Raw genomic sequence first — 19,624 nt, 5'->3', positions numbered from 1 at the left:
GCAACCACATGGTGGTTCACAACCATTTGTAATGGGATCCGATGCCCTCTTCTGGTCTGTCTGAAGACAGCTACAGTGTGCTTATGAAAATAAAAAAAATAAATCTTTAGCCAGGCGGTGGTGATGCACGCCTTTAATCCCAGCACTTGGGAGGCAGAGGCAGGTGGATTTCTGAGTTCGAGGCCAGCCTGGTCTACAGAGTGAGTTCCAGGACAACCAGGGCTACACAGAGAAACCCTGTCTCAAAAAAACAAAACAAAGCAAAAAACAAACAAACAAACAAAAAAAACCAAGAAGAATTCCACCATATTTAACAAATTGCTAATAATCTGAGTATAGACTGGTATGAAAAGTTTTCAAAAATATTTTTGAGCAATTTATTATTTTTGTGTACATGGATGTTTTGTCTGTGCACCACATCCATGATGCAGTGCCCATGGAGGCCAGAAGAGGGCATCAGATTCCCTTGGAACTGGAGTTACGGCCAGTTGTGCCACCTTGTGGTTACTGGGAATTGACCCTGGGTCTTCTGGAAGAGAAGCCAGGGCTCTTAACTGCTGAGCCTTGTGTCCAGCACTTAGTATAAAATCTCTCAAATAGGGCTGGTGAGATGGTTCAGCGGGTAAGAGCACTGACTGCTCTTCCAAGGATCCTGAATTCAAATCCCAGCAACCACATGGTGGCTCACAACCACCCGTAATGAGATCTGACGCCCTCTTCTGGTGCATCTGAAGACAGCTACAGTATACTTATAATAATAAATAAATCTTTGGGCCTGAGCAAGTGGGGCCGACCGGAATGAGCAAAGGTCCTAAATTCAATTCCCAACAACCAGATGAAGGCTCACAACTATCTGTACAGCTACAGTGTGTACTCATATACATAAAATAAATAAATATGTCTTTTAAAAAAAAACTCTCAAATAGCCAGAGACATAGGAGTTTACACCCACTCACAGGCTACAGTTTGCACCCAAAGACACTTAAGACCCACAGATAGGCAGATTAGAGAAGGCTCTGCAGCTGGTGAAGTCTTGGAGAAGAGTGTGGCCTCTGAGCCCCTTGGAAGCGATTGCCTTCAGAGGGGCCTTCTGCAGGAGATTTAGGAGGAGTTGGCTCTGTAGACAAAGGCTTTCTCCATGCTCCCCACGGCAGTTCTTGATGAGACAGTCCAGTGGTTCCAAACTATTTACTGATTGTTCATCGTGGAAAATGGGTGCATCCTCACAGTGGGCCAGAGATTAAATACTCTTTGAAGGAAGGAATGTCCAGGAAGGGAGCTTATTGGCTAAACTCTCAGGGCCATCTAGGCACCTCATTAGCATGGCAAACTCTGTTCTGATCTATGTGACCATAGGTCATGATCCTATGCAGGGAGTGTGGTCATGTGACAGGGGCCTGGTTGGAAGCATGTGAAACTCCTACTGTCCTCTCAGATGTTCTGGGGCTTCCAATTCACTCACCAAGTTTCCTGGCAAGTCCACTGCTCTACAACTCCTCCCTCTTTTCCTTTTTTATAAAGGAAAGGTGTCACTGGAGTGACTGTCTCTTATGTTATTTGTAGTGAAAATGTGGGCTGGAGTGAGGTGTAAGCATCAAAATAAAATACAACATAAGTCAGAGGGGTGGGAGCTAGGGAGACAAGGGATTATTGGATTAATTAACTGTTCAGTGGGTTGAAATTGAGAGTGAGTTTGTACAGAGTCTGTGAGGGTATGTATTAATATCGGTTTTAAGCAATATTTGATTTATCGGTATAGACATCATGGAAGTTTCCCCAAGTTCGGTGGCCATTAGACTCTGGCAAGAGAGTTCATCTGTGGCTGTCCTCGTGTGCTGGTCTAGGAAGCCTTCTGTCAGATGGTCAGATGGTACGTCTAGACAAAGGCAGCTTTACTGCCCCAGGCAGGCTCAAGGAGAAGGCAGCTCTCTTTCCCCTTTTGTACAGATAAACCTGTAGAGTAATCACAACAGGGGAGCAGAGCCCCAGTAGGGGATGTCTGCACAGGGTGCCGAGTGTACATGTTAAGCCTGTAACAGTTTGCTTGGGAGCACACCATGGTCTGCTGTTATGGTCCTAGAAAAAAGGCACAGGTATTAAGGAATTTAGTCCTTTAAGAGTGTTGTACCAAGGGAAAGCAGAGGGAAGAATTGAGGATTTATCTGCTTTGGATGGCTAAAGAAAATACCATGTTAATTATGTATCTGGGATAAGCAGTAATAGCTTGTCTGTAAAAGGAGACTGGTTGTTAATTAAGTATTAAACAATGGTTATTTACATAGTTGGTCTGACTTATGGGAGTAGATTAAATATGATTTTTGAAGTTTCAAAGAAATTTTAGGGCAATTTTAGTTAGAGGGCACAGACATTTTTACAGGTGTTCCTGTTAGGGGGAAAATAAACATTTAAATGTTGTGTTAAGGGTTACAGGTATGTTGTTTTGTTTGTTTGTTTGTTTGAATTCTCAGCAGCAAGATCTCGTCTACTGCCCTTGCTTGGCAGGCTCTTCTCACCAGGTGGGGGAAGGGCTGCTCTGCCATGTCCTGGCTGCTCTGCCATGTCCTGGCTGCTCTGCCATGTCCTGGATGCTCTGCCATGTCCTGGCTGCTCTGCCATGTCCTGGCTGCTCTGCCATGTCCTGGCTGCTCTGCCATGTCCTGGCTGCTCTGCCATGTCCTGGCTGCTCTGCCATGTCCTGGCTGCCCTGCCACGTCCTGACTGTGGCTGTCTGCTCTACCAGGCAGCCTTTTCCTCCCCAGTTTTTCCTTGGCTGGTATTGCTAGAAGGCGGCAGGAGTGGGGTGTTTTTGTACACCCTAAAAGTAAAGCATAAAGAGAAGAAGCATAGGGACTTGGTGGCACCTTATCAGCAGGGCTGGAGGGAGTAGGGAGCAGGGAGAGGAGTGTGGTTCAGAGTTTTGGTAATGGTCAGTTGGACTGTCTGGATTTGGACAGGGTCAGTGCGGTAGTTCTGCCCAAAAAGAAAGATGGGAAGAAGACAAGAGCATCTGTCTTCAGAGTGGGAAGGCCTGGGGCTTTGGAACTAGTGCCAGGGGTTACTCAGTCTCTGTTTAATGTGGAGTTCTATGTGGGTCTGTGTGGGTTGCCAGCTGGGTATGCCCCACGTTGTAGGCAGCAGACTTGCATTCCAATTGATCCTCATTACAGGATTTAAAGTGGACTCCTTCCAATTACAGAGCCTCAAGAGAATCCTGTGCTGTTAGTTTTTGTCACTACCTCCCCAAGTCTGGGGTGGGGAATTTGCACACCGCTGTCTTTCTTGGATGTGGTAGCCGGTTCTCAGGCTCCCTTCTCCAGAATTGAACCCTGATTCCCGTCACCCATGGTCAACATGTTAGGCACTATGACCATAGAAAATTGATAGGGCAGACATTCAAATGGGTCATCACCACCACAGGGGACAAGAGATCTGCCCAAGGTTATCTAGAGTTACCAAAGCCCCCCAGCACCCAGCACCCCTCACACCTGCCAAGTTGTGTTGGTTTTCGCTGATAAGTGCCCATGCATCTCCCCTGCTCCGGGAGGGGGGTCAGCACCCATCAGCATTTATTAGCTCTAGAATGACCACAGATCCAAGCAGGAGAGGAGCGAGTGACCAAAGGAACCATAACTGATTTAATGAACCATTCGCAGTTTCACTGTACCAGCTGTGCATACAGACATGTATGGCTTAATCTTTGAGACAAGCATATGCTACTGTCAGGATCCTGCTCAACCTTACCAAGTTTCCTAGCACAGTCCACTGCCCCACACTGTACCAGAAAAATTAAAGAGACTGGCCCCACACCTCACAATCAGGCTGGCAAGACAAAGCGAGAGCATAGGGAAGAGAGCATTACAGGAAACAGGAAAGGATTCAAGCAGAGGGTTGATCAGAAATACTGAAGAAAACCCTTCATCAAGCTAACTCAGGGGAACCAGAAGCAAACAGGTATCAATACACAGACCCAACTCAACTCCTGACTGATTCTAGAGACAGCTCTACACTAAAGCTCAGCAGAAGGAAAGGTGCGGCTTCAACAATAAACTATCCAATTTAGTCTTAAATTTCTTGACCACTTTAATTTTCAACTAAGAAGTATGAGGCACAGGAAAAAAAGCAAAAGGTAGGGAACTGGGACCACAATATCAAGACCAAAGCCATCAACAAACAAAATATAATGTATAGGTCTAAAGCATAAGTTTAAACCAATGATTAATGTGTTTGCAGCACAGGGTAAAAGGCAGTTACAGAGCACTTAACTAGAGCCCGAAAGGCCTTGTTCAGGCCCTAACAAAGGTGAACTGACTGGTGACCAACAAGAACCAGAAACAAACCTTCACTCTAAAATAACAAAGGCTAAAGGGGCGCTGCACAGTTGGTAGTGTTTGCCTAGAGTGCACAAGGCCCTGAATTTAATCCCCACTACCATACAAACTGGGCATGGTAGAGAACAGCAATCATGGAGGCGACACTACATAGGAAAGGCTTTTTGTTTGTTTTTGAAACAGGGCTTCTTTTTATCTCTGGCTGTCATGGAACTCATTCTGTAGACCAGGTTCAGAGACCCTTCTGCTTCTTTCTCCTCCCCCACTCCCCTGTGCTGGAATTAAAGACATGTGCCATCACCATCAGCAGCATGGAGAAACACCCAGACAACATACATGGATAAATATGCAATTTCAGCACACAGATGGAAACCTTGGGAAGCAAAGCCAGCTGGTCCACCTAAAAAGTTCCAGGCCAGCTTAGACTACATAGTGAGACACTGTCTCAAACAAACAAACAAACAAACAAACCCAAAATGTATTTCATTTAAAAAATAGTTTACAAAAAAACCAAAGAGAAAGCCCAGTAAACCGGCTCAGCAGGAAAGCCCTGTAGTGCGACAGACGCCTGTGCTCAGCCCTGTAGTGAGACAGACGCCTGTGCTCAGCCCTGTAGTGCGACAGACGCCTGTGCTCAGCCCTGTAGTGCGACAGACGCCTGTGCTCAGCCCTGTAGTGCGACAGACGCCTGCGCTCAGCCCTGTAGTGTGACAGACGCCTGTGCTCAGCCCTGTAGTGCGACAGACGCCTGTGCTCAGCAGGAAAGCCCTGTAGTGAGACAGACGCCTGTGCTCAGCAGGAAAGCCCTGTAGTGAGACAGACGCCTGTGCTCAGCCCTGTAGTGAGACAGACGCCTGTGCTCAGCCCTGTAGTGCGACAGACGCCTGTGCTCAACCCTGTAGTGCGACAGACGCCTGTGCTCAGCCCTGTAGTGAGACAGACACCTGTGCTCAGCCCTGTAGTGCGACAGACGCCTGTGCTCAGCCCTGTAGTGCGACAGACGCCTGTGCTCAGCAGGAAAGCCCTGTAGTGAGACAGACGCCTGTGCTCAGCCCTGTGCCCACGTAAAGATGGACAGAGCCGACTCCAAGTTGTCCTCAGCCTCATGCACACCATGGCATATGTGTTCTTCCCACCCCACCAGCACAGTACCCCATCTCTGCAACACACACACACACACACACACAAACACGAGTTCTAGTTGGGTTTTTATTGCTGTGATAAACACCATGAATAAAGCAACTTGGGTAGGGGGAGTTTACTTCATCATACAGTTTACACTGTAAACTTTACAGTCTTTCCAGGGCAGAAACTCAAGCCAGGAACCTTTGGGTATAGTGGTGCATCCCAGCACTTGGGAGGCAGAGGCAGCTGAATCTAAGTTTGAGGCCAGCTTTCTTTCTCTACATACTGAGTTCCAGGACAGCCAGTCTATATAAAGAGAGAGAGAGAGAGAGAGAGAGAGAGAGAGAGAGAGAGAGAGCCAGCCACCTGCTCAGAGGTGGCAATGCCCACAGTGGGCTGGGCCCTCTCGCATCAGTCATTAATCAAGAAATACCTCCTTTGCCTATAGATCAATCTCATAGAGACGTTTTCTCAATTGAGTTTCCTCTTCTCAGATGACTCTCTCTAGTTTGGGTTAAGTTGACAAAAAGGAAAAAACCAACCAAACAAACAAAAAACACCTAACCAACACACATCATCACATCAGCATTGTAATAGAAATACAAAAACTTTTAAATACAAAAGAGAAGGACTGGGGCTGGGGCTCAGTTGATAGAAATCTTGACAGGCATGTGCAAGTCCTTCCAGGAGTTTCTCAGCACTATACCATGGCATGCTCATAATCCCAGCACTCAGTCGGCAAGATGGAGGGCGATCAAAAAAGAATTCAGGACCACAGAAAAAACCAACCAACCAACCAACCAACAAATAAAACTACTACCACCACCACCCTAAAAAAAAGAAGAAAGAGAGAAAGAAAGAAAGAAAGAAAGAAAGAAAGAAAGAAAGAAAGAAAAATGCAACCATCCTTGGCTACACAGAGAATTCATAGCCAGTCTGGGCTGCATAAGATCATGTCTTAAAAATCAGTATTTATTTAATCACTAAAAATGACTGATATTAAGTGAATACTAAAACCCATGAAGTTCAGTGAAACCCTGAGGTTAAAGGTTGCTATAAAAATCAGCTGTGCTGGACATGGTGATGGTATACACCTCTAGTTCCAGCAGAGAGGCAGAGGCAGGTGGATCTCTATTGGTCTGCATAGCAAGTACCAGGACAGTCAGAAAAAAAGCTTTAGACTCTGTCACAAAACAAAATAAAGCAAAAACCAAAAATATCAACCTGTGAGAATTCCTGCTATGATTCTAGTACCCAGACACCTAAAGCACAAACATCACAAATTCAAGGTCAGCCTGGGCTGCAGTGAGGCCTTGCTACAAAAACAAAATGGGATTCTTCTACAGACTAGCGTCCCAAAGCTGAGGGGTAAAACAAATTATACTTTGGATGACTAAGTACCCCCAAAGAGTCAAGTGTTTGAACTTGTCCCCAGAGGGTGGTGGATGGCACTGCTTTGAGAGGTTATGGACATTTTGGAATTATGAACTATGTAGCAGAATCAGGTCACCTGGACACACACACACACACCCCTCTCTCTCTCCCTCTCTCTCTTAATCTTTCCCTCCCTCTCTCCCTCGTTCCAGTTTGAACTCTATGCTCCCTGATCCACCAGACATGAAGAAGCCACAGCACACGTTCCCTCTGCCATGAACAGAAGAGCCCCAGCATGGGCCTTCTAGATCAAGATGAACTGATGTCCTTCCTCCCTAAAATTGCTCCTGTTAGGTATTCTGCCACAGAACAAATAACTAACACACCCAGAAAATACAACAATTATATAAAGTCAACACACAAAAATTACAAAATGCTAATAAGAATGCAGGAATGAGCTAAGGAAGTTCAAGGTTGCAAGAGTGTAATCCCAAAATCCCCAGGAGGATTTGTTCAGAGACTTAAATTGGTCTTGAAATAAAAACGTAAATAAATACATGAATAGGATACACATATCAATACTAATTTTTTTATTTTTTTATTTTTGGTTTTTCAAGACAAGGTTTCTCTGAGTAGCCCTGGAATACTAATTTTTTTAAAAAAGTTAAGTCAAGTTACCTGATTTCAAGACTTTTTATGAAGCTACAGCAATCAAGAAAGTATAGACGGAACTGGAGAGATGCCTCAGTAGGTAAGGCACTGACTGCTCGCACACATGACCCAGATTTAAGGCCAGTCTGCACCACAAGGCAGCTCACAATTGTCTGTAACTCTGGTATCAAAAGATCCAATGCCCAATTCTAGTCACAAGGCATACATGTAGTCACAAACATGCATGCAGGAAAAATAACCACATACATAAAAATAAATTAATTTCCTTAAAAGGAATTATAGCTATTAATAAGAGAATGAACACAGGGTTTCATGAAATAGAGGACAGAGTACAAAATAGACAAAAACTAGTGGATATCTAGAAGCTATACAAAGGCACTCAAATGAAGAGATTAGTCTTTAAACAAATGTTACTATAATTAGATTTCAACATGCAAAATGGATAGGCCTCAACTTACACATGACATCACTTATAAAAATTAAACAAAAACTATATCAAAGACATAAATGAAAATTACTTTCTTTTTTTTAAGTGTTAGGTTGACAAAAATGGTCCATGTATTTATTTTATTTTTTGCAGTAAAGTGCAGGGGCTTTGTGCATCTATGCAGGTGCAGTACCACTGAGCTACACCCTGCTCTTTGAAAACAAAACTAATTTCAACCCAGTTAGGAGCATAAACACATGGACAGACTGCTCCAATTTACCATACTCTAAGCACAAAAACAAACTGCGATAAACAAACAAAAAACAAGAACTGTTTCAAGTCAATTTTTAAGGGTTTTGCTTTGGTTTGTTCTTAAATCATAAAATTAGGCTTTAATAAGTCAGGACAAGGGCTGGGAGATGGCTCAATGGGTACTTCCATCAAGACCGACAACCTGAGTTCAATCCCTTAAACTATGAGCAAGTAGAGAACCAACTCCTATGGGTTGTCCTCTGACCCCCACAAGCATGGCATACTCAGAGGAACACATACACACAACTAATTAACTTTTAAAAAGCCAGACCTGGCAGCACAAGCCTGCAATCCCAGCATGCAGCAGGCTAAGGCAGGAAGACTATAAGATCTAGTTAGCTTGGATACACAGCAACATCCTGTCTCATTTTTTAAATTTAATTAAAAATTTAATGAATGCTATTATCCTAAGAAGATTTAGTATCCAGGATCATCTCCTTGTTTTCCTTATCAATCTTTCTCTCCCTTTCTCCTCACCTCTTCATCCCAAATGGTGGGACATGTTTGAGTAATCTGATGTTAACAAATGAACATGCTTTTGTCATGTTCAATAGAATGTATGATCTTTTAAAAAGTTTAGATAAGAAATGTCAGTTAATGGCTGGCTAGAGGGCTCAGTGGGTAAAGATACTTGCAGCCAAGCATCAGGACCTGAGTTCAATCCCCAGAACCAACCTAGTGGAAATAGAGTTGATTCCTTAAAGTTCTCTGATCTCCAGATCAGATGTGATCCATTAGTGTTTGTTCACGCACACAGACACAGACACACACACACACTAAATAAATATAAAAAACTTTTTTTTTGATAGAAATGTCTGTCAACTACAGAGCTAAGGAACTATATAAAATGTCAGGAGCCATCTAGGCAAATACATTTTCTGGAGATGGCCCACCGTTTTTTTGCATGGTCTGTGACAGGCAAGCTCTGACTTGCAGGGCCTTCCACGATTGTATCTCAGGTTTCTTATTGTTGATATGCCTTTTCCTATCACTGTGACAGAATCTAATGATTCCTAGGCATTAGCCCACCCTACTGGGCAGATTCCCTGCAGATCAACATGAAGATGAACTTTCATGAATTAATACTATTTAGATAAATTAATGATTGTATAGAATTCCTGACTTTATTTAAATAATTTTAAAAAGAAAGTTTTAGGAGATAGTTTCAGTGGTTTTGCCAGAAAGATATAATAGTCAGAATCAAGAATAGAATGTATCCATTCTTCAAAGAATAGTAAGTAAAGGCTGCATAATAAGAAATACAAATGTTTATAATTATACTACAAAGAGATATAGGCTTGGGACAAATTTGTGATCAAGGAAAAACATGATCAAGGAAAAACATTCTTTCTAGTCAGGACCATGGATGAAGCTACAGGTGTGCACCATGATAAAGCAAGGCCATGTAAAACTGTCGCTCTGAACTTATAATGACCTTATAGAATAAAACATTGCTTTGAATTTAACTATCAACATCCTCCTATAACTCCCCTTTTGTGAAACATTTTATCAACGAGGTAATTTTCTAAAGAATTTTTGTCTAAGAAAGTATAAGAGGCAAGAGAAATTAAGGTGGTGGCTTCTGAGGCTCTGCTCTATCTACCCACCAAATGTATGTGGCTTGGGGGGCTCTGCCCCATCCATCCAAATGTATATATATATATGTATGTTTATCTCTATGTATATGTATACATACGTATGTAGGTATACGTATATATACACGTAAGTATGCATGAACACTTGTGGAGCTGATGAGACAGGTGGTCAGACCCAACCAGAACATGTGTGTGTATGAGTGTATGACTGTGTGTATGTCTGTGAATGTTGTCTGTGTAAATAAATTTTCTTTTTCTTCTTTTTCCTTCTCTCTGGTTTATGAAGAGTTAATGAGTCCAAGCCTCTCACCTGGCAAGTGAGAGTTCCTTAAGCAACAGAAAAAAAGAAACCAGCATTAATTAGCACAAAATAGTGAAAGGATTACAGAGAAAGAAACCAGTGTTTATTAGCACAGATCAGTAAGTTTCCAGAGTCCATTACATGGCCACAGACCATCAGTCTGGCTTTCTTCCAACTCACCTCAGTACATGTGATGCCAGGAAATTTCCCGGCAATAAAATAGTAATGATCACACCTGATTTAAGACTCATGAGTAAGAACTTTTTACTTGTGACATTGGCAAACCAGACAAGAGTTTTTGGCCTGTAGCTATCATGCAAGCTTAATTCATAATTATAATCTTATGATTCATAATTCATAATCTTAATTCATAATCCCACTAAGGTGGAACAAGAAGAAAACTTGTTGTTCATAAAGAACACACACCCACAATGCTCCTCTTGCTGGAAACAGTTACAGTACTTCTTTTGTTTTTTTGTTTGTTTTTTACAAAATAACTTGAAGAATCTAAGAAAAAATATAAACTCTAAGAAAATTAGTGAAAGAATATTATAGAATAAGTGGCCAAGCAAATGAGCATACAAATACAAGTGAAATGAATAAAACTGAGTAATCTACAGTGTCAGCAGAGGAAAAGACAGTGGGAAGGTCTGAGGAGAGAGAAAAAGATGGGAAATAAGTGAGCAAATGAACTCAGAAGATACATTCTAAGTGCCAGACAGCATTAGAGGCCACCACACAGTGCAGCAATCTAAATTAAGCCCAGTTAAAGAGGTTTTGTGGTTTCCCCCATTGATCTTCAGTAGCACTGGTTCAGGTACAAAAGAGAGTTGAGTTAACCAGTACTGTGTTTTATTAAATAAGGACCATAAAGCAAGAATGAAGAGGAAGATGAGAATTAAGAATTAAAAAAGAATGGGGCTTGAGAGACGGCTCAGTGGTTAGGAGCACTTGTTCTTGCAAAGGATCCAGGATCACACAGTGCCTCACAATCATCTACAACTTCAGTTGCAGGGAATTCAATACCTTGTTCTGACCTCCAAGAGCACTCAACATGTACATGGCAGGCATATATGGAGGCAAAACACTCTTACCCATAAAATAAAATTTTAAAAATGTAAAGAGTGGCAGACAGATTCTGAGTTCATGGCCAGCCTGGTCTACAGAGAGAGTTCCAGGACAGCCAGGGCTATACAGAGAAACCCTGTCTTGAAAAACAAACAAACAAACAAACAAAAAATGTAAAGAGTGAAAGTAGAAGCGTTAAAAGCTTAATGAAGTTGGGCATAGTGTTACAGTACACCTTTAATCCCAGAACTCAATAGGCAGAGGCAGGCAGATGTCTATGTCTTCCAGCTAGCCTAGTCTACATAGCCAAGCTCCACGACAACCAAGGCTACTTAGAAAATAAAGTTAAATGAAACAGACAGAGACAGAATTTAATGAAGCCAAGTGTAATGGTACTATTTTTGAATGGAGGTAAGAGGTTACAAATTCAAGGCTAACCTAAACAATGATGCTCCCTTTTACAGTTTTATAAAGGGGGTCTTAATGACATGGAAGTCCCATGGGGTGGTCAAGTCAGTTTTTCATGTGTGTATGTGTATGGGGTGGGGTACACAGGCACAATGCATCTATGAGTGTGGAACAGCTAACAATCTGTGTTGGTCCTGACTTCCACCTTGCTGGAAATGGGGTGTCCTCTTGTTTTGCCTATGTGTACTCTTGGGCTAGCTCTCCAGCTAGCTGGGAATCCACCTAGCCACCCCTTTCCATCTCCTACAGATGTCCTAGGATTACCTACGCGTGCTTTCCACCATCAATCTTTACGTGGGATACAGGGACTCAAAGACAGATCTTCATACTTCCACGGCAAGCTAAGTTTAGCCAATGAGCCATTCCCCAGCCCAATTAGTCAAACTTCTCAGTCCAGGTATACTGAAGAGATAAAGTTTCCCAGTAACTTCATCACTTTCAACGTCTGAGTCACAAACAACCACTCATCTGTAATGGTCTGTACTGGTGTGGTGGCATTCCAACAATTACATGTTCTGCTGCAGCCATTTCTACTGTTATATCTTCTTGGTTAGTCAGACTGGTGGTACATTTAGATACCATCAGCCTTCTATATCCACAGGATCTGCAGTCTCAGATTCAACTGACATCAGATGGAAATTTTAGAAGTAATTTCAAGTACACTGGAGAACATGTATAGGCATATATATCATTTCATGTAACCGACCCAAGAATGTTTAGTATTTAAGGGAAGGAGAGCTCTAGAGCCAATCCCTTATTGACATTATGGAGAAACTTCACTTTTTTCTCTTACCATAAATTATGTGTAAGTTTCCTTTATAGTATAGTTAGGATATTACAAGGATCTTTTTTAAGTGATGTGCTTGATATCAGATATGTTATTTCAGAACTGTAAAAGGAGCATTAAAGGAGGACATTAAGCTAGGCACTGTAGCCCAGCACACAGTAGCTTGAGGCAGGAGGAATTCAAAGTGTCCTGAGTTATACATTAATTCCCTGAAAGAAAGACTAAACTCTGACCCCACTGAAAATCACTCAGGATAAAGTCTCATGTATGTGACTAGACTGGCAACATAAAGTGACAATGTTAACCTTGCCTCCTTTCTCTTAACCAAAACTCCCATACTTGGAATAACAAGATGGCACAGCAGATAGAGGTAATAAAGCCTGACACCCTGAGTTCAATCACCAGAGCACATGTAGTAGACGCTGACACCTACAAAGGTGTCCTCTGACACCCGCCCCCACACATATATCCATACTCTCTCTCAGTAAAATATAGTAAAACTGGTATATTTTAAGAATGTAGTTGGGAGGCAGAGGCAGCTGGATTTCTGAGTTCGAGGCCAGCCTGGTCTACAGAATAAGTTCCAGGACAGCCAAAAAAAACCAAAAAAAAAAAAAAAAAAAATATGGTATTTAACAGAAAATATGACTTAGGTAATACTGATATTAATATGAGGTACAGGAATGCCGAATGGGGGCAAGCAAGATGGCTCAGGGGGCCACTGGGTTAAGATACTTGCAACCTGAGTTTGATCCCCAGGACTCACATGGTAAAAAGGAGAAAAATGTCTCCTGTAAGCTATTCTTTGGCCTCTATGTGTGGACTGGAGCACAAGAGTACACCGACACACACACACACACACACACACACACACACACACACACACACACACGGCAAATGGGCTATGATCTTGGACAGCCAGAATTAAAAATACTAGCACATTTGTAAGCCTAGCAGTCTGTATTTATACTGTAAATGCTAGTTATTGATACAGGATAATTGATCATACCAGTTTGAAAGTGAGGTCTAACTGAGCAGCAGACAAAGTGATGAATCAGAGAAAGATGTGACAGAAGAGGCTCCGTCCAACTCTCACAAGAAGAGAGAGGAAAGGGAAGCTGCTTGAGGGAGCAGTGCAGAGAAGACCAAGGAGGCAGAGGAAGAACAAGCTAGGACTGCTTTTAAATGGTGTTTCTCATTTTAGCAACATGTAAGAAGGAAACTGTATTTACATAATATTGCTACAAAATCTACAAGGTTTTTGGGAAAATTCAAAAACATCAACATATCACATATTCTGACTCCCATGAGCTTAAGTCTGTAGTTATGACTTCACTACGAGATTTGAAATCCCAACCAACTAAACATTTTAACTTTGACATCAAACAATCTTTCCAACATAACTCAGTCAAAACCAGACTTTCCCATGCCTTTGTCCACTTGGTCTCCAAACTCAGCAGTCGGCATGACTCACCTATTGCTCAAGAAGGCAGTACCCCTAATTACTGTTTCTCTTAATCCTCACACCAATCCAAAACAAAGACCTATTGGACCTACCAAAAATTACATGTCAAATGGTGGTGCATACCTCTAATCCCAGAATTCAGCAGATGGATCTCTGTGAGTGCCTGACCAGCCAGGGCTACATGGAGACCCTGTGTCTTAGTTACTGTTCTCCAGTTATGAAGAGAAACCACAGCCAAAGCAATTTACAGCAGAAAGCATTTAATTGAAAGCTTGCTTACAATTTCAGAGGATTAGTCCATGAACATCAGAGCAGGGAGCAGATTAGCATGGCACTCAAACAGTAGCTGAGGGCTTGCATCCTGATGTGAAAACTGGGAGAGAGGTGAGACCAGACCTGGTGTGGGTTTGTGAAGCCCACACTCAGTGATGCACCTGCTCCAACAAGGACACACACACACACACACACACACACACACACACACACACACACACATCCCACTTCTAATCCTTCCTCAACAGTCCACCACCTGGAGATGGAGTACTCAAATATATTAGCCTAAGAAGAAGAAGAAGAAGAAGAAGAAGAAAGAAGGAAGAAAGAAGAGAGAACAGAAAGAGAAAGAGAAAAGAAACACAGAAACATAGAAAACAACTCCCAGCTAGCAAATGAGCCTCCTACCAAGGGTTTCTCTGTTATTGCTTTCCTTTTCAACTAAGGACTAAAGGACCATCTGTCACATAAACCATATTTAAAATAGGATCGCGTGGCCTTAGATGTACAGTAAGTTTGAGGCCAGCCTAAGCCCCATGAAACCCCGTCTCAGGAAAATAAACTAAACCTTGTACATCTGTATATCCACTGGCCTCCAACATTGTCTTAACACCATACTAGTTATACTCTAGTATGAGTGAGTGCTGGAGAGATGGCTTGGCAGGTAAGACCACTGGCAACTCATCCAGAGAACCCAGGTTCTATTCCCAGCATCCACATGGCAGCCCACAACTGTCCGTAAGTCAAAGGATTCAAATGCCTTCTCCTGGTATCTGTGGGTACCAGCCATGCACACACACACAGACATACATACATTCAAAACAGCCACACACATACATAATAAAACAAAAAGTTTTTTTTTTTTGATTTATTTATTTATTATATGTTAAGTACACTGTAGCTGTCTTCAGACGCACCAGAAGAGGGCATCAGATCTCATTACGGGTGGGTGGTTGTGAGCCACCATGTGGTTGCTGGGATTTGAACTCATGACCTTCCAAAGAGCAGTCGGTGCTCTTCCCCACTGAGCCATCTCACCAGCCCAAAAAAGTAAGTTTTTAAAAATTAAAAATAAACCAGGAGTGATGGCACATACCTTTAATTCCAGTCCTTGGGGTGAGAGAAGGGAGGCGGATACAGGCCGATCTCTGTGAATCTAAGGATAACCTAGTGTACATAGTGACTTCTATACTAGCTAGGGCTATATAGTAAGAGATGAGATCTTGTGTCAATAAGTAAGTAAACAAATAAAACCCAAGTAACAGGCTCACTATAATAGAATGCCCTCTAACAAACATTAGAAAAGATTTTATGCTAAAATATTAAGTACGGAGGACTAGTAATTTCTGAATGAGAGAAAACTGAGTGACGAGTGTCGTTGAGTAGAGAAGAAGGCGTGGCATCTAATGGCTGAGGCAAGGAACTGGCCTAAGACAGACAGATGAATTGTTCTTGTACCAGAAATAAAGACTAGTGAGCAGCGCTACCAGAAAGTGTCTCACAGAGCTGTAAGACCTGTGGCGCTTCCGACTGCTCACGCTGGCTCAGGCTAAGGTACCTTGTAAGGAACATGGAAAGAATGTGTGAACATCAGACACTTCCTAGAGGGACTCTGGCCAGTTAACTGGATGCTCAGAGATACGACAGAAGAGTTGAAAACTGTGGTATCACAACTGCCACTTGCTGACAATCTGAGGGCTGCAAAGGCTCAAAGGCAATCCACTGTCAGTGTGGAGAATGAAGCCCAGCAGTTTTCTCTGGAGAAGGTGAGCAAACATTACTAAAAGGTTGACTTTCCACAACAGCCAAAGCTGCAACACAGCACAAAGCAGCCATGCTAAGCACACATGTGCCGTTCTTACACAGTAAGGGTGGCTAGCTAATTTCTTCAAAAGAAATTAATGCTCCCTGTATTTTAGTCAATATTAGCTTTCCCTAAGCCCCCTACCCGCCTCCTTTTGAAACAGGGCCTCATCATACAGTCCAATCTGGCCTCAAACATTGTCTATAGGGAAGACATTTTCTTTAGCGATGCAGCCTCTAGTAAGATGCCCTGCTCCTCTATAGAGCCCTTCACTCATGCACCTTCAAACAGCCCCAACTAAGCTTACTGATTCATTTAATTTAAAAAAAAAAAAAAAGACACGAAGGTAGCCGGGTGTCGGTTGGACATGCCTTTACTCCCAGCACGTGGGAGGCAGAGGCAGGTGGATTTCTGAGCTAGAGGCCAGCCTGGTCTACAGAGTGAGTTCCAGGACAGCCAGGGCTACACAGAGAAACTCTGTCTCGAAAAACCTTAAAAAAAAAAAAAAAATTACGAAGGTAGAGTGGAACTACATGGAAATATCAAGAGTGGGAAATAGCAGTGAGTGTGAATGTGAACAAAGTACATTAAACAGATGTATGAAGATGCCAGTGAAAAGCCACTATGGCCAGGCGGTGATGGCACGCCTTTAATCCCAGCACTTGGGAGACAGAGGCAGGCGGATTTCTGAGTTCGAGGCAGCCTGGTCTACAGAGTGAGTTCCAGGACAGCCAGGGCTACTCAGAGAAACCCTGTCTCGAAAGACAAAAAAAAAGAAGAAAGAAAGAAAAGAAAAGCCATTATGTATATCTGATAAACTAGGAAAACTTTATTTTAAATCTTGGTAAGTCTAACCTTCCTACAGTTCCATATAGGTCTCATCATTAAATCTGCATAATTGTACAGGTTGTTTTTCTTGTCTCTATAGATAAAAGCTTTCAAAAGTACAGCCCATTTGCTGGATACATCACTAAGAATCGTTCCATCCACGGGAAGTTTCCGCCTGCATTTTAAAGCAATACTGCCACCAGAAGACTAAAAAGAAAAGTAACCACTAACAACAACCCAGCTAATTACAAAGTATTTACTTTTCTCCATCGGTGGCTACATAACAACTCCTTGATGCTGACTGGACACCCATTCCTCCTTGTATCTCACCCCACTACCCCCCCTCAGTCCCCCTTTGTTTGCAGCATCAACTAAACCCGATACCGCACAGTGTTTCAAATCAGAGCTCGTCCCCAACTGCGGGGAAAACGAGAACAGATGAACGGTTAACGGCTTTCTGCTGTCAATTATGGGAAAAGTAAATAAATGCCATGAGATGAGCAGTCCTTCCGTGCGAAGGGCCTGAAGAAGCGCTAATGGTGCTTTTGGGAGAGCACAACCTTTACGTAAAGACTACGAAAGAAAAGAGGGAGAAAGGGAGAGGAGGAGGGAAAGAGAAGCAAAAAGAAGAGGTACCAAAAGGAAAAGAGGAGGAGGGAGAGGAAGAGTGGGTAGAGAGAAAAGAAACCGGAGATTAAGTACATCAGAAACCACTCGAAAGAGATGAACTTGACTGTCCAACTTCACGCCGTAACCCAAACGCCCTGTCTCAATGCAGGCGTTCCCCGCGGGCGTGGACCAACATTTACAAAGTCCTCAAGCCTTTGGCCGCAAGTTACCACTTCTCAAAGTGCCAAGCGGCACCGCAACGTGTCACCAAACCGCCGCCTGCGGCCGTCCCCCAAGCCTGGGGGCGATGGCAGCGCGCCCAGGGTTAAAGAGCCGCGTCGAGGAGCGCGCGCGCCCGCCCGGGCCGCGCGCCCGTCCGCCCCGCCGCTCACCCGGTAGTTGCTCGAGCCCACCCAGCCGGTGAGCGCGTCCACGGTCTTGGCCAGGCGGCTCGGGTCGTCCTCCAGGTCCGGGATGGCTCCGGGCGCGCCGAGGTAGAGCAGCAGCTCCTCGCCCGCCTGCAGCCGGCCGCTCACGTCCTTCTGCAGCACTTGGGCACAGAAGTACTCGGCGCCGCGGGGCTCCATGGCCGCGCCCGCCGCCCCTCAGACGCCAACTTTTCTCGCAGCACCGCCCGGCCGCGGCGGGGAAGCCTCCGGGACGCGCCTGCCACCCGGAAGCGCGGCTCCCTGGGGTGCGGCGGCCGGCGGGGGACGGCCCCCCCTAAACTAATCAAACTCGGCGCCCCCCGGCCCCAGCCCAGCTTCAGAGGCTGCGGCTGCCGGCGACGTCAGCGCGCGCGTGACGTCAGAGAGGCGCGCCCGCCCGCCCGGCCTCCCGGCTTCCCGGCCTCCCGGCGCGCCCGAACCCCTGTGGGCTGCGGCCTGTGGCGCTACTGAGGGCTGGAGCTTTGGGCGGTCGGGGCCGTGAAGGTCGACTCGCGTGGGCGCCCCCGGAAGGCCCCTGTGGGAATTCTGGCCTCGCCGGCGATTCGCTCCGCCGCCATCGTCAAGACTTAAAAACTTTCTGGTACTTCTGCCTCCCTGCCCCGCCCCGGCCGTCTTTTAAAACCGGAATATATGGGTCGTGTTCTTCCTCGGCAAAGGCCTGGCTGTCCCTTCCTGCAGCCGCCCCCACCGTCGCCCCGGGAGACTTTCTGTTTCCAGTTGATACCGAGGTTTGCAGATACATCCACATTTCTCTTGACGCACTTTCACCTCCCACCCTCACTCCGGGAAGTTCCCAGGCCGCAGGAACCCACGAACCACCTCTGCCCTAGGCGATTCCAATTTGATTTTTGTTTGGACAGAGACTTAATACAGTACGGGATGTCCTCGAGCTTACCCTGTAGCAGAGGGTGATCTTACAATTTCTGTCCCAACCTCTACCTCCCAAGCCTGAGCCACAAAACTCTTGTTTTGGGATGGCTCGAGCTGTTAATTTTATGAGATTTATTTTTATTTCATGTGAACATGTGTGCACCTGAGTGTGCGGGGGCACACCACGTGCACACTGCACACATGTGCCTGCGTGCTGAAGCCAAAAGAGGAAGTCAGATCTGGAGTTACAGGCAGTTGTAAGCCACCTGATGTGGGTGCTGGGAACTGAACCTGGGTTCTCTGCAAAAGCAGCAAGCCCTCTTTAACTGCTGAGCCATCTCTCCAGCCCAGTGTTGTTGAGAATAGGTTTAGCTGGGAAACTTGAGCTAGTCTGGAACTCTTGATCCTTCTCCCTCAGTCTCTTGCATTCTAAATTCATTTGGTAGGGTAATTTTTCTTTTCTTTATTTCTTTTTTTTTTTTTTTCAAGACAGGGTTTCCCTGTATAGCCCTGGCAGTCCTGGAACTCACTCTATAGACCAGGCTGGCCTCGAATTCAAAAATCGACCTGCCTCTGCCTCTGCAGTGCTAGGATTAAAGGCATGCGCCACCACTGCCCGGCAATTTTTCATATTTTTAAAATTATATAACTCCACACTATGTTCTTTTTCCTTTCCTTCCCCTCTCCCAATTTCTTTAACCCTGATCTCAATACCTCTAGACCTCAATCTGCTGCTGTATTCTTTGAGTCTAACTTCTCATAGCAAAATGTTGGTATTTCATTCCATGAAGTGTGTATCTCTTTTTAAAGTTTTTTTTATTAGATATTTTCTTTATTTACATGTAAATTTCTCCATTCCCAGTTTCCCC

The 19,624-nt window shown here is 44.2% G+C and overlaps 1 protein-coding gene across 21 annotated transcripts in view; it reads right to left on the bottom strand.

Moving 5' to 3' along the window:
- The window catches only part of Clasp2 (cytoplasmic linker associated protein 2), a 193,168-nt gene extending 174,916 nt beyond the window's left edge, over positions 1–18,252 (bottom strand). For 10 of the 21 annotated variants that reach the window (XM_031343842.1, XM_031343843.1, XM_031343845.1 and 7 more), the window contains exon 1: positions 17,829–18,252. In XM_031343842.1, coding sequence (XP_031199702.1) covers positions 17,829–18,023 — 195 coding nt within the window. In that variant the 5' untranslated portion in view covers positions 18,024–18,252. Of the gene's footprint in view, positions 1–15,291; positions 15,311–17,828 lie in introns of those variants that run through there. The other 11 variants (XM_031343851.1, XM_031343854.1, XM_031343849.1 and 8 more) reach the window with 2 other exon arrangements.
- Positions 18,253–19,624: the final 1,372 nt, after the last annotated feature.

This window comes from Mastomys coucha, unplaced genomic scaffold (assembly GCF_008632895.1).
Source record: "Mastomys coucha isolate ucsf_1 unplaced genomic scaffold, UCSF_Mcou_1 pScaffold23, whole genome shotgun sequence".
Lineage (NCBI taxonomy): Eukaryota > Metazoa > Chordata > Mammalia > Rodentia > Muridae > Mastomys > Mastomys coucha.
The sequence above is the reverse complement of the archived record's forward strand: the minus strand, read 5'-3'. Positions and strand labels throughout refer to the sequence as shown.